This window comes from Acanthochromis polyacanthus, chromosome 12 (assembly GCF_021347895.1).
Source record: "Acanthochromis polyacanthus isolate Apoly-LR-REF ecotype Palm Island chromosome 12, KAUST_Apoly_ChrSc, whole genome shotgun sequence".
NCBI lineage: Eukaryota > Metazoa > Chordata > Actinopteri > Pomacentridae > Acanthochromis > Acanthochromis polyacanthus.
This window is the reverse complement of record NC_067124.1, coordinates 12,365,192-12,380,750: the sequence shown is the minus strand read 5'-3', so window position 1 is coordinate 12,380,750 and position 15,559 is coordinate 12,365,192. Positions and strand designations below refer to the sequence as shown.

The 15,559-nt window shown below is 43.5% G+C and overlaps 1 protein-coding gene across 1 annotated transcript in view; it reads left to right on the top strand.

Annotated features, from left to right (window-relative positions):
- The window catches only part of znf407 (zinc finger protein 407), a 153,180-nt gene that overhangs the window by 74,969 nt on the left and 62,652 nt on the right, over positions 1-15,559 (top strand). Inside the window, exon 6 of the mRNA XM_022189682.2 lies at positions 13,365-13,531. Within this exon, the coding sequence (XP_022045374.1) occupies positions 13,365-13,531 (167 nt within the window). The remainder of the gene's footprint in view (positions 1-13,364; positions 13,532-15,559) is intronic.

Genomic DNA, 15,559 nt, shown 5'->3' with positions numbered 1-15,559 from the left:
ATATAAACCACCACCTGTCATGGTTTACTGCATGAATCAACAGCTAAGCATGCAAAACACTTCATGCATTTTTGCATCGTCTGGTATCCGGTGTGCCTGTATGACTTGTGTGTATAAAGTTTTGTTTGTTAGACATCTTTTAAGGCAAATTCACTGTAATTTAGGACAGCAGTTTCCGTGGAGTGGTCTGGGATCCATGCACTGGAAGATGTTGAGCAGGCTGTAGGGGACCTCTAGGGGCCTCCAAGGAGTCTTCAGCAAAATATTGAGCCTCAGTTCATGGCACATTATTTAAATGGATGTCATTGCATATAGGAAATGTAAAAACTGTTTTTGTAAAGCTCATGTAAAGTCACTAAACCAACCAAAACAATGTTCCCTCATGGTCAAGTAGATCTGAATGCTTTACACTGTGGGTCCTTGAGGCTAACCGTCAGGTCTACCTGTCCAACAGTCATAATTAGCTTTGTGTGGGTTATTTGCAACTCACTGTACCACATCATCATCCCCATGTTCAAAGTCTTGACGACCCCCCCCCCCCCCCCAAAAAAAACACACACACACACACACACACACACACACACACACTCTCTCTCTCCTTGAGGTGAGACGTTATAGAAGGCGGGGGTGGGCGAGTCGGGGTGTTTTGGGAGGGGGGGCGTCTCCCTTGATTATGTGACATCCTCCGGAAGACCGCTCTAGTTGTTTCCTCCATTACTTAGAGAGGGAAAAAAGAGGCCTTTTCACTATTGAGACTGTCACTCTCAATTTAGGCTAACGGTAAGCATGCACAAGACCTCCTGGATACCCCTACCCCCCCCCCCCCCCCCCCCCCCCCCCCCCCCACCCCACCTGCTCTCACCCCACTCACTCCGCCCCGACCACCACACGCACACACCGACACCACCCCAACCTCCCCTCCCCCTGCAGCGGGTCGCCGTGGTGACAGTTTGATTAGATCATCAATCGTGGCCGTTAACAGCGGTTTTCCTGAGCACCTGGACCGGCAGGTCACAGCTGGCTCTGAGCTACCGCTGTCCCCCTGACCCAGCGCTCCGTGCACGTGTCTGCGCAAGTATTCTCGTAGACACAATTGCATACACAGTCCATTTGTGTGCAGTGTGCTCCTACATGCAAGCCCATTTGTTTGGTAAACATGGTCATATTTGTGCATATGTCTTCACATGTCGGTTGTGAGGTGTCTGCAGTGCGGCGCAGAGCTTTGCTTGTATGTTCACCGCTGCTTCAGTTCAATACAAATGAGAAAATGCATTTCCTCGGGGGCCCTTTAGACCCACCTTGTTATTTTCTGAAATGTTTTTGTCTGACCTGGGAGGTTAAAGCACTAATGAATGTTTTAATTCTTTACATTGGTTGTGAGAGACTGCTTCCTAGAGAATAAGGCTGATGACAGGTAAAATATACAACATATAAATGTTTGTATGTGGAGAGAGACTGCTAGAGGTATAAAATTAGAGGAATGGAGTAATAAAGCACACTCGGAACAAATGGAGAACACTTCTGTATTTGTAGATACTTCCCAGAGTGTATTGTTCTCTGGGTTTGCAGATACACAGATACCAGCGTGTAGCAGTTATGGCTCTTCATCTGTAACACCACATACACTCTTTGCCGTAGCTGCGACACCGTGTACTTCACAAACACACACATACATAAATTCACCTGCTTCCCTGCGTTGTCTTCAGCGGCTGTATCAGGTTCCTTGTCGTTCTGGTAAAGCAGTTAAATTTATGGGCTAACAATAATGGGACAAAGTGTGTCTCATTGCGATTCCTCAGGTATTCCATGATTAAATAAACGTCCCCGGTCTTTTCATAAAGCTTGTTTATGGCAGCGTGGCACCATATGCTACTGCTTCCACCCCACCCATCGCTCTCTCTCTCTGTTTAATTCTCTCTCTTTTTCATTGTCTCTCTCTCGGTTTCGCTCTATGCTTCATACGCTGCCCTACACTGCCTCTACCAGATGCAGGCTAGCCATTATTCTGTGGCGGCGGCGTGGCGGAGAAGCTAAAGTTGTGAATTAACTTGTAGGAGCCATTACAGAGTGATGATGATATCCATCTGCACCGTTCATAGGTGCTACTTAGTAAATTGTCTACGCTGTAATGGCACTACGGTAACGATATGATTCTATTTTATCAGCTCCAGTGCCTGGTTACGTCTTTACTGTTAAGCAGACGCTCAGATATGGCCTATTTGTTGCCTCTTTTAAGTATTTGGTTTGTTGCCGGTCTGTGTGGTTCTGCCCCACTGGTCAGGGCAGAGTCACTGAAATTTGTGTTGATTGTGTTCTAATCTTCATATAAAGCCACCCCAAATGTTTTGACTACACAAGCATACGCTAAGCAGCAAAAGTTGGGTCTTGGTAATTAATTCTCAGAGGCAGCATGCGACAGTGTTTGTGTGTGTGTCAGGGGATAGAAGAAAAAAAAAAACAAGTTTCCATAAAGCAAAGTCAGACAAACGGTTAACTTCTCCAACCAGGACATGGCAGTAAACATATGTGATCGCTCACTTTATTGTCTTTTTGGCTGCGTTGCTGTCGGAGGCCAGACACAGAGAGACTGAGTTTGTATAGACTTTTGTTGTGATTATTAATGGCCGTTTCACATTAACCTCGCTGTGCTAATATACTCGACAATGGCCCAAATCACCTGAGCGATGAGGACGATGGAGGCAGCCCTGTCCCCCTTGTCCAGCCAATGTTATAGCAGCTCCACTACTATCCCCCCTGCCCAATGACCAAGATTAATGAAACCTCCGCCGTTTTTAATTAGCATGCCCACAGTCATCAATTACGTCTGCCCCACCCCAAATACAAATATTGTTATATTTGGGGGGAAAATTCTTGATTTATTTCATTGTGGTGGCCGAAGGAGTGAGATGAATGGCCTCCCATCATGGTCATTTGCAGAGATGAGGAGGAGGAGAAGAGGAGGGAGAGTGGGGTGGAGGTGGGGGGATAATAAGATCACTCGTATACGGGGGCTTGTGTCGTACATGGAGTACGGTAGAGGACATGGACTGGGCTGGCCAGGGTGAAGCTAAGTCTGCAGAGAGTCTGGGGGTCTCGGTGTCCCCGTACAGGGATCTGACTCCAACTGTCAGGGAACTTAATTAGACTTTCCTTGAACCCGGAGCTGCGTGATACCGGCTTTTCTGGAGCCAATAGGAGTAACAGGTAGTTGTACATGGCGCAGTTCAGGCCCCAAGTACTTCTTAGAGATGCTGCCGCTGACCTCTTGCAAAACATTTGAGTGCATTAGTTGCCTTGACTTTAGCAAATTGTGATAGGACCACTTTCAACTAAATAATATTTTAATAATTACATTTATCCAGGTATAATGAGTTGTATCAGATCAGTCGCAGTTGTGTGTAATCCTGATGAAGGAGAGAGACATTTGTCACATTTGCACAGTTTTCCACTGGAAGTGAATCGGTTTCCAAAGTATTTATCTGCTCATTTGGAGTTTCAGTAAATGAGTACCAATGCAATACTAATTTCCACACTTTTTAAAGTGCTATAACAGGTCCCTGTCGATTTGTCAAATGTTCCTCTTCTTTATATGTGAGCTAACAGAGCTAAAGTGCCAGTTTGAAAAGGAATTTTTCCAGTTTGCTGTCAGACATAGAAAAAGACATGGATGTTTGTCCTGTGCTGGTGTTTCTAGTACATTTGTCAATAATTCATATTGGACAGTAACTTTTATTTGTTATGATGTCTGATACTTTGTTTTTGACTACTGCCATACTGACTATTGGATGTTAGTCTCTAAGGGCCATCTCTTGGTTGTTACTAGAACACAGAGAAACAGTGAAAACATATTTAAAGGTGACATTTTCCTCCAGTTGGTTTTGATGTGATGTTCACAGCAGCACTGGCAGGCAGGTTGGAGTTGTTGTCTCAGTCTTATCCATAGACACACATCACTCATTACTCATCCAACTGGAAAATAAGACATTACCAAAATACCATACCACAATTAAAAGTGTTGGTCTGTAGTTAAATCCTGCCCAGCCCAGTTTGTTCAGCTTGTTCTGATATGATGCGGTAAAGAAAGAAAGAAAGAAATAGTGCAGACACCCTTTTTGGCTTTTTTCCACTTTCTTTTTTTTCTTTTAAGGAGTTTTATGTCTCTGCTGGCACTTGCTTAAACCAAGTCTAGACTTGCTCTTCTTATATTAGCATTCTTGTATAAATTGAGTTATGAAGAAAAATAAACTCATCCAAATGACTTATTTGAAAAAGAAAAAAAAAACAAGGCTATAGTCGGCTCGTTCATAAATGATTAGCCAGTGCAGCTCCTTTCTGCAGTTCCTCACATTTGGTAAATTCTGACTTGGATGTGTCGTAATAATAGTGCGAGCACGCCGCTTTATGACTTGAAGATGTGCACAGCTCCTTTCTGTGGTTTGGGTGTTTGCGCTGCGGTGAGCCACCAGCCATTTCGCTTCTGCCGGCCACACACACACACACACAACAACACACACGCAACAACACACAGATTTTATACCCTCACTGCTGCGGCCATCTCCTGCCCACTGGCTCAAGCGAGAACGGTGGGAAACATCTTGAATATTTTATGAAGCTCGGGAACCCCACCTCTGTCTTCCCCACCCGGCGAACCCCCGGCTGCTATGTCCAGCGGTTCGCACACCCTCACATACACACCAGCTGAAAAACAGAAATAATGTTTTAAATGCAATCATTGTCAGGCCCAAACAATGTCATTTATCAAGGGAGCATTTGGGACTGTATAATAAGTTTCACATTATTAATACAATTTTCATCCTCTGTCAAGCCTATCTGATTTATGGCACACGTGTGATCTAAGGTGATCATTGAATTACAATTCCAGTAATAAGAGGGAGAATGGACCTGGTCTTTTACTTCTGCCCACTGGAGCACAACCCCCCACCAAACACACAAACACACACACACAATCTTGGGTAAGCACCCTCCAGTTGCAACATACAGCAATTACACAAAACATGCAACAATAGTCACAACAGCCGTATCTGTGTATAACTTTTACTGGAGCAAATCAGTAAATATTTGTTAGTTAAGCCACTATGCCGTCTTCCTAATTTCAGTGAGGGCAAGAGAAGAAGGGAAACAAAAAAACAAACAAATGAACCTCAGCCCTGTTAATTAGATAAGGGACAAAGCTCATTATTCTAAAATGATATTGGGCCCGGAGAGTAAATATGAGTGGCCTGTTAGGGGCGCGGTAATGGGACAGGGATGCAAGTCGTTACAGGGCCGAATGATTTACAGCTAGATGCTCTTTGATGTATAGACTGTACCTTTTATTAAGTGGCTGTCGTTACGGTCACTGGCTCAGTCATTTCCCTTTGTGTCTAATCAAAATCCATATCCAGACACCCCGCCATCCAGACCCCAGCCGCTCCAGATGGGAAAGAAAATAGCACAGGGAATGTCAGCGTTCCTTCCCACGGCCAACTCCTCGCCTCCCTCCCAGCCCGAGCTCAGCAAACGCTACAAGATATTTTTTATGCCGCAAATAATGCAATCTAACAACCAGCAACACCATATAAACAAATGGAAATGTGAAATTCTTTTGAGGTAATTAAATAATAAAGACAGACTCCTATCATAACATTTTGGATCCAGCTTGAACAAGTATTTGCACTATTAGCAGTCTTGCTTCGGCTTTATCAGATTAGCTTGTTGTTGAGGGCCCGCTGATCGGCATCGTACATCATCCTGTTTGATTTCTGTTTAGAGCGAATTTGGGGAAGCTGCTAATTGGATTGTGGGAGTCTAGCCCCAGTTAAAGATGGTAAACAGCAGAGCACACTTGTCCCCCAACTCTCAGCCCCACAGGCTTCGAAAACGCCAGCTCTCCTCAGGATCGCCACAATTTATGACACATTTTCTCTGTATTCTTAAAAGATAATTAGGTTTATCACCCATTTTTTCCTCTTTCAGCTCCCCCCCTTCCTTCCCTTTTGTGTACCTGAGAGCGCACAATCGCAGCATAAAAACATAAATATTTCTGCAGCACAGCAGCGCTGGCAGGTGAGCCTAATGAAATTCTAGGAGTGTAATTTGATTTACGAGGTGCTAATGCGGGCTGATATTAGAGAGAAAAAGCTCTGATATGGCTGCCTTGTGCTGTATTTAAGGCCTATCAGAAGCCTGATAAAGAGCATCCTGTCCTCAGCACTGCGGCTGAGTTATTGTTACAGATATTCATATTGATAGTAATTCTTCCCGACGCAATTTAGTGCCGGCAATATATAAATATGGAGATAATAGTTAATTTTGGTGGCTGCTCAGATTGCAAAGCTTTAAATTCAAGAGTTACAAAAAAACTTTGAGCCGTGAAGCATCTGGACACTTTTTAAAGTGCCGTTTAAAGGATGGGTGGAGGGGTTGGGAAGAGGCCTTCGACCGAACCGCGTCACACAAATCAGATTTTCAGTACTTTTCAGCGGCTGCTAATTTCCACAGGAAGCTTTTTGGAGCACTTGATTTGCAGTTTTTTGGTTGAAGCATTTTGATTAATAGTGCGATATCTGTAAAACCTATTAAGCTTTTAACTTAACTGAGTCTGGAAACAAGACTTCAGAGCAGCGTACACACAGGAAGAGATCATTTTGGGGTTGTTTTGTTCAGTATCCTGTTGTTTCATTCTTTTGCAAAATGGACTTTAGTATAATTTAGGTTTGTGTGTGTGTGTGTGTGTGGTGGCAGTGTGCACACAGTGGTGTGTTTGTATGTGTGCGCACACACCTCCCAGGCTCACATTTAGGTTTGTGTGTTTCAAAGTGTGTTTGGGACTATTGAGCTATGGCTCATAATAAAAACAGGCAATAACAGGGCCACCACAGAGGGACCTGGCCTTTGTGCCTCCCTGCTCCCCCTCGCTCCCCTCTCCCCTCCATGCTCCATGCCACCTCCTTCTCCTCGTGGCCTCTCCCCACCCCCTAAGTTATGGGCTGAATAACAGCGCAACAATATTAAGATAACATTTCCTGATTGTTTGTCAGGCAGGAGGCTCCTTCACCCCGCTTTCATCACGTCCACCGTGTTCATTAAATTGACAATTTGTATTTGCCCTACAGCGGGATAAACAGGAGCTTATCTGATGGGCCTGGTCTTTTATTATTTATTTCATTATCTTTTTTTTCCTCTCTCTCTTTCTTCCTCCTCCTCCTCCTCCTCCTCCTCCTCTTTCTCCCGGGATTGAAGGTAAACATAAATCAGCAGCAGCATCTCTGTTGTGTGCCGTTGTTTATATTGCAGTCATATGCAGCAGCACTCCTCTCAGAGGAGGTTCATCTACAATACTCTGCAGACACATGTGGCCTCTTCATGGAGGTTTTCGTTGTTGTTTTGTGTGACATGCTGGCTGTACACTCCTGCCGGTCTCAGTATGATATAACTCAGTAGCTATTTCCCTTTAAAATGCCCCTCTGTTTGGACTTGCTCCTAAGAGAGTCTCCTCTTCTTTTTGCGGCAGATTTTCTACTGTTGTTCAGTGCAGCAGGCCGGAGATGGATGTCTTTGTTCATTTGAATGTTAAACTAGCACCATCCAGGAAACTGATTTGAGTAGCCGCAGACCACATCGACTACAGTGCTTTCTAAAGCATTTCTCCTAAGCACCGTGAGCGATGACGGTGCCCTGTTTAATATCTTAGCCCGGGAACAAGCCTGTCGTCGGTCAACATTGTGCACGCAAACGAAAAATAACGAAGCCAGCGCCCTTACTTAGGAAACAGTTGTCCCAGAAATTTAATCTTTTACCCATTTTTTACCCAACACCCCACTGTAATCAGGTTTCAATTGACTGCCATTGAAGGAAGAGCTTCTCCTCAGACACATATATAGGTCCGAACCCAGTCAGACACCATTTAAGGCTTACTCAGTCTTCCTCCCAATATCTTGGAGAGCTCAGGGCCAAATGATTTAATCTTCATTCAGCTAATTTACTCTGGATTTAAGCTGCCGGGTTGTCGAAGTGCAGAGTGATGGAGTCTGAAAACAGGATGAGAGAGAAAAGGGGAGAGGAGGGAAAAACGGAAGGAAGGAGGGAGGGAAAGAGAGAGCGAGAGAGATAAAGTTAGAGTGATTCAGGGAGAAAGAGAGAGACGAGGGAGGAGGAGGGGGCTGAAGATGATGATCCATCCTGACCCTAGTGAATGCTGTCATGTTCCTCCCTCTAGGTAATCTCTCTCACTCACTCGCTATTTTGCATGTGAAAATGCTCTCCTGACAGTTGCATATCAGATAAATTTTCTCTCTTTTTTCCCTCTCTCCCCCCTTTTCCCTTCGCCAAATAAACAACAGTCTTCACTTTGAAGTTGTCTGTTTGTGTCAGTTTGGCTTGAGGCAAGAGTCGGCCTCTCTCCCTCTTTCTGTCTTTGTGTTACAGTGTGAGAGCATCGGCGGATTATTTCCTCTCAAAAAGGGCCGGCCAGCACAACACGGAAAACCAGAGAGAAAATTTGTAGTTGTCCAAAAGAGTCAGCACAATTAAACCAGTCAATTACAGAAAAGTAATAAAAAAACAACTCTGCATGTTTAGATGTAAATTGTACACTTGCAGGCAGGACAAGCTGGAGTGTCAGTACAATCTTTAGACTTCAGTGAATGTCATAGTTACTTCTCTGATGCATTCAATTGTCTGAATCTTTTTTTTATTTACTCTTAATAAAACCAAATCAGGCCTTTTTTAAATCCAGAGCACATGATTCCTGTTTACTCTAAACACACACACTGCAACATCCCCCTCAACAAGCACCACCTCACCACTTGGGGGTGACAGTGAGTGTGTGGTAATGAGTCTGGCCTTTCTCTCCAGCCCCTGTTAGAGGTACAGTAACGCCTCCTGAGGGATTTCTATCACAATTAAGGCCAGTGTCGCCTGTGATGTTCTGTCAGTGACCCTATATGCCTCCGCTGATGACAAGATCACATCACAGTATAGATATGGTAATGGCTGACAGTATAGAGGCAGTAGCTTGCGGTTTTCTGAATCCCAACACAAGAGACTCACCTGCGTCTTTGAATAAATCTCTCAGTGTGTCAATCATGTGTCTTTGCTTTGTGATCAGAGGGGAAAAAAAGAGATGGAGGACAGATGCAGAGTGATGCAGGAGGAAGAAAAGCAGAGATATAATGACTGGAACTCACTCATGATTACAGATGGTTTTTCCTGCAGTAGCCTTTGCTAATCAGTGCTCGACAGTAATGTGAAAAAGCCAAGGAGGAGTCATGGCAAAACAATAACTACTTACTGACAAATGGATTTCTTTTTTACCCTCTTTTTTGTATATTTTAATGTATTTTTTGCTCTCAAGTGTTAAGCAGCCATCTGTTGACTCTTTGGTTTTTAAAACAAAACACAAGTAAAGTGAATGTCATTATGTTTGGCCTCTTTCACACGCATTATTTTCTGTTAATCTAACGGCATCTGAATGCTTCACAAGCATCCTGCTCACTTTTCCATGAAAGTCATAGCATCAGTCTTATGATGTTGAATGTAGTAACATCACTTTCAGCATGGAACAAGTCTGAACTACATCTTATCAGCAGATAGGCACGTGCATGCTTTGAGTTGTGAGAAGCAATTTGGTGGAAGTTTTTTTTTTCCACGTTTCTGCACCAATATTGGTCAAAAAACATCACAGAGACCACAAACGACACAGTTTGCATGCCAAATCACAGAACATCCTTCTCATTAGCTTTGACCTACGATTTGACATCTATCACAAACTTGAATGTCCATAAAATAATGCTCGACTGTGATGAGGACAGAGTGAAAACAGGCCAGGTTACTGAGACTTCATCAATGCAGATCTAATGTATGTAATGCATAAGGAGCTGAAGTTCAGTTTGTTGCTTCCGGTTGTCTTCCTCTCAGCTTGTTAAATAATGAAATGCCCCACAGACAGACTCACAAAGTCCTTTGTCCCCAGAGCCATCCTGGTAGAAATGGTGGACATGGACTTTATTTACAAGACTGTTCTTCTACATTTTATATTGTTTTGCATTTTCTAACCTTTCATACCTCACTGTGCCTTATGGTATTATAGTGTAATGCACTGCTGGATACCTCAATTTCCTTCAGGATTAATAATGTATATATTGGTTTTGATTTGATTTGAAATACCGACAGCTGAAAACAGCAGCAGGATCAAACATCTCCAAACTAAGTGAGCTGCACACATGTATACACAGCACAACAGCAAAGTATTTATTAATTAGGCTGCTTATTGATTAATCCCAACATGGAGATGGAATCAATGAGGATCTAATGGCAGTGGTCGTTAGATTATTATCATCACATATGGACAAAATTTCAGGCTTTGAATGTCATAAATAAGTGAGGCTGTCAGTTATTTGGACAGTTTTATAAACTTGTTAGTTTAGGCTCAGTCTTTTGTTTATTAGTGCATTAGTGCGTAGCATTCATCACTTGTTGCTCTGACCAAACTTGTGCGAATGACAAACATCGTTTACATACTGTGTCTCTGTTCGTCACTTTGGAGGGTTCATCTGAATGAAACTGTGAGGAACATTAACAGGAAAGTGACCTGAGGATGTCTGAATGACAACATCGCTTTAACACACTGAGAAAACCAGCAATGTTACGTCTCCCATGTCTGGAAAGGGTCTTATTGTGATATTAGTGATCGTTTAGTGGTACAATGTATGGATCTAACGTCCTTCAGATCTTTGTGTTGAGTCAAAACCATGTTAATAAACCTTCAAATTAACATCAGCAATTGTTATCCAATATAGCATTTCCTCAAACTCAGTGAATCTCTCTCCAAGGTCCACTAACCGTCAGTTCTATGTTTGCCCTGTTAAAGCAAAGTGGTTTATACAGATCCACACACTATTCTAGTGTGCATGTTCGAACATGTACAAAGGACAATATCGTCATCGTCGTCATCTTCCTATTAACTGCAATACTTATTCAGTTTGTTTGAAAGCATATCAGGTCTTTTCTTCACTGCATACAATTAGAAGCCATAGACATATGCTTTTCATCCCTGAAATCCCGCTTTAGAGTTTCAGAACTTTCTCACTCTGGGTTGAATCTGAAATAGGTTGCCTTGGCAGAATTGAGTGAATTTATTATTTGTTGTTTGTTTTAAATTCCCTACTAGGACACATTATAAAAGTTTTCAAATATTTTAAATTGGCAAACCTCCCTCAAGTCTCTTTTACCTCTGTTTCTCCATCTTTCGCTTCCTCCCTCCTTCACACATGCATACACAAGCACATTCACCCAACCTCTCTCCCTCTTTCTCTCTATCTCTCTTCTCTCCCCCCCTACCTCCTACCTTTGGTGTGTTTTGCATGGTGCCTGGCTGTTTAGAGGCAGTATGCATATGTATGGGCGAGACGATGGATCGTGACGGGATCTGACATGCGGGGACAAGATCAAAGCGCTCCATCTGATCCCATAAAAACAGACGCAAACCCTCCTCTCATCCTTACAAAACCCCCACTGATAGTCAACTCTGCCAGCCCCGACTCCTCCATCTTCTCTCCTCTGCTCCTGCCTTCCTTTTCTCTCTCGTTTTTCCTCCATCCCAGCATGCTGCGTGCCCACGTCAAGGCCTGCCTGCCTGCCTGACTTTGCGATTACGCCCCGTGATAAACAATGGCCCGTTTAGCTCATAAAGCAGGAGTGTTGTGCATAATGCTTACAATAAAAGATAGCATCTCTTCACTCATCTTATTTACCTCTCCCACGGTGGCATGGGCGACGAGCTGTTCTATAAATACCGCAGGGAGGAAGGAAAGGGAAAGAAATGCAGATGCGGACATACATCTGTTGGTCAAATAAAGTCACTGCCAAGTCAGTTTGGTGGAAATGAGAGGAAAACCAGGCTGCTTGAATATGCATTTCAGCTTCCAGCCAGGTGATAAAGGCGCCATTTTAAAGCTGCTCCATCCTTCTTGGCAAGTGAGCTTAAAATGTCCTCTCAACTAGCGTAGGACGACATCCATATCACATTTAGATTCATCTTTATGGAACATGTAGATTGATAATGGAAGCCAGGACACATTTTCCTCTCTATCTCTTTTTTCTCTCCACCTCCCCATCTTTAATTCCCTCCTTTCTCCCCCCACCCTCCCACTCATTCTCCTTTGCCCCCCCCCCCCCCCCCCCCTCCCTCCTCCTTCCAGTAAGGAAGATGTATGAGTTTGAATTATTGATTCAGACACATGCTACATGCTGCTTGGAGTCATTATTTGTTCAGGTGAGTGTCATGCTGCTTGCTATGAAACAGATACCATGGGGATTAAGCGACACAATCAGGACTTAAAGACAGCCGCCCTCCCTAAAATAACATGGCCCTCGCTACAAGACAAATGCTCCCCAAAACCCGACTTCATTTGTTTATGACTCGCACATTAGTCATTCCAGCCTAAATTATAGCGCGGGGGTAAAGATTAATTCAAGCGCAGGCTTTTTCTATTGTTTTTACTTCTGTGTGTTTCTTGAAGCCTAATAATGCAGCAGATGAATATAGGTGCAAACATCCTACACACTGATGGAAAACAGAACATAAAAAAAACACAGCTTTTGTCAGGTTGTAGGCGTCAGCATGAAGAATAGACATATGTCCGGAGCAAAGACAGAATGACATGCATATTCACAGTCTTGCCCTGATTCTGAAAGAACGCTTTCGACATCATACAACAAAACAACACGAACCAAACGGTAAATCATGCTGTACATTCATTGGATTGATACTGACTATTTAGAGGAAGATGATGTGATAAGTAATACGAAAGATGCTCTGTGGAGAAGTTTAGAAGCTCTCATACAAGAGCCTTAAGAGAGAAGCGGGAGGTAAAACGTTGCTAACTGTTCATTTAGCCCTGGCTAAGTGGTCAGGGACGCTGGACAGGTGAACTCTATTCTCCCCACTGGCCCTGCAGGGGTGTGTGTATGTGTGTGTGTGTGTTTGTATGTGTGTGGACTGTAACAGAATTTCTCTAGTCCTCTGGGCCCTGGTGCAAAGCAGAGAATAAATGGTGGAGGTGGCAGGCCAGGACAGAAAAATCAATGCCTGCTTATACAGACATGACACACCAGCAGCCAACTGCATTCTGTGTGTGTTGCGTGTGTGTGTGTGTGTGTGTGAGTGTGGGCGTAGATGTACAGCGCGCAATCATACGGCCCTGTGCTCCGTGGGTGTGAGTGCGAGTACCCAGCAACCTCCATTTCCTTCCTCACAGGGTAGATTTTCTAGCATTTTACGTCAGCTTTGGGATCAGTAAATAACTCTTCGTTTTTTTCCTCCCTCCTCCTCATTCCTCTCTGCCTCTCTTATTCTCCTGCAGGAAGTTTGAATGCAAGTTGTGCGAGCGCTCCTTCAGTGAAAAATGGGCCCTGAACAACCACATGAAACTACACAGTGGGGAGAAGCCATATAAGTGTGCCTGGCCATCCTGCCACTACGCCTTTCTCAACCTATCAGCCATGAAGGACCACTACAGGACGCACACTGGTGAGACAGAGCTTCAGCCTTCACTGCAAACGTTACTGCTCCTCCATAATCATGCTGACTGACGGTCTAAAGTGCAAAATTCATGAGATTTGCTTTATACAGGCAATCAGTGTTTTCATGAGTCTGGGACAAAGTGTTATTTATCAAGAAAGACTATACTTGGATCGGACATAATGTACTTTTTCATTCCTCTATAGCTGTGGACTATTCAACAAAATGAAGTTCAAGTGAACTGTGAAACTCACACATTAATTATGAATCTTCACAGCTTTCGTTGGAATAAATATACACAAGTTTTTGGCCGATAATAGCCACAACTTGTCCATCTGTACTGATTTTCAACATCCAGGGAAAATTGAGAACTAGTTCTTGGCAGTCTTGTGGACACTCGTTAGATGGTTAAACGCACCTTCTGATCCTGATACAACAGTCACCGTTATATATTTTATCAGCCAGTTAATAGCCAAGGGGAGAAGGAAAACAGCAGAAGAATGAATTTTTTTGTTTTTGTTTTTGTGCCATCCTTCAGATTTGGAGGGTTGCATGTTGTGGCAATGAAGGTAGTGTGTATTCCCTAAATCCAACTGGTTGTCATGTGTATTTCCCCAAAACTCCATCTGGTCACCAAGTGTGTCTTCCTCAATTCCAGCTGGTCGGCAAGTGTGTGTTCATCAGATCCATCTGATGCGCAAGAGTGTTTTTCCTACACTGAAGCAGTCCTCTGTGTCTTCCTCTATGATGGAAAAAAAATCTTCTAATTTTGTAACAAATCTCATTCTTTTTGGATCAAAAAGATAAGATTTGACAAAGTTTTTTATTACTATTTTTATAAATTATAGCTACTGGTTGAAGCGAGAATTTTTCAAGCAATGTGTATTGTTTTTTATCATTTTAATGCATCTTAACATCCATCCATCCATTATCTATACATCGCTTAATCCTCATTAGGGTCGCGGAGGGGCTGGAGTCTGTCCTAGATGACTTAGGGCAAAGGCAGGTGACACCCCGGACGGGTCACCAGTCTATCACAGGACTATACCTACAGACAAACAATGACACTTACATTCACACCTCCAGCCAATTTAGAGTTGCCAATGAACCTCTGCATGTTTTTGGACTGTGGGACAAAGCCAGAGTACCCAGAGAAAACCCACATATGCACAGTGAGAACATACAAACTCCATGCAGAAAGATCCTGGGAAGGCCGGGACACAAACCGGAGATCTTCTTGCTGCAAGGCAACAGTGCTAACCACCTAACCACTATGCAGCCACTACATCTTAACAGTGCAGTAAAATATAGTTTTTTCTATCCTTAAATGAATTTAAATCCAAATGATCAAACTCGATAATGCCCAGTTTCTTATTTAACACAGCTACACTGGTTCCACCGCAAAGAAGCCAGATTACTAGTGATGAATTACCAAGCAGGAATTTGAGCACTGAGATTGTATTTTTTCAATTATGCGGTCCATCCTTTCCTTTTTGTTGAACATACAATAAAATTCTCCGCGAGACTCCGTGTTTTTTACTGACTAAAAACTTTGGACAGAGACATGGTGTGGTTGTCGGTGGGAGAGTACTGTCTTGAATAATAGCCCCTCAATAAGACCCCAAGTCAGCTTCTTTGAAAGTGTCTTTATGCTTCAGCCCAGCAGTTTCCCCTCGGCCTCAGTAATGTCCCACACATGGCTCCTTGATGCCCTTTTAAGTCAATGACAGAAGCAGCAGCAGCCAGTGGCTTGACAGCCTGACTGAGCACTTGCAGGAGAGTTCTCCATCCGTCACGGGTGCCTGCTGTGCATGCGGGTTTGTGTGTGTGTGTGTGTGTGTGTGTGTGTGTGTGTGTGTGTGTGTGTGTGTGTGTGTGTGTGTGTGTCAGTGTAAGGCTTGCTGGATGTTATTTTAAATGTGTTTTAACAGTGATGTAACGTCAAGGCGCCACTGACATAATTAGACGTTTTATTTTCATTTGTTTCCAGCTTTCATCATTCCCCATCAGGCGGCTGGCGTCACACTGTCACCTAGC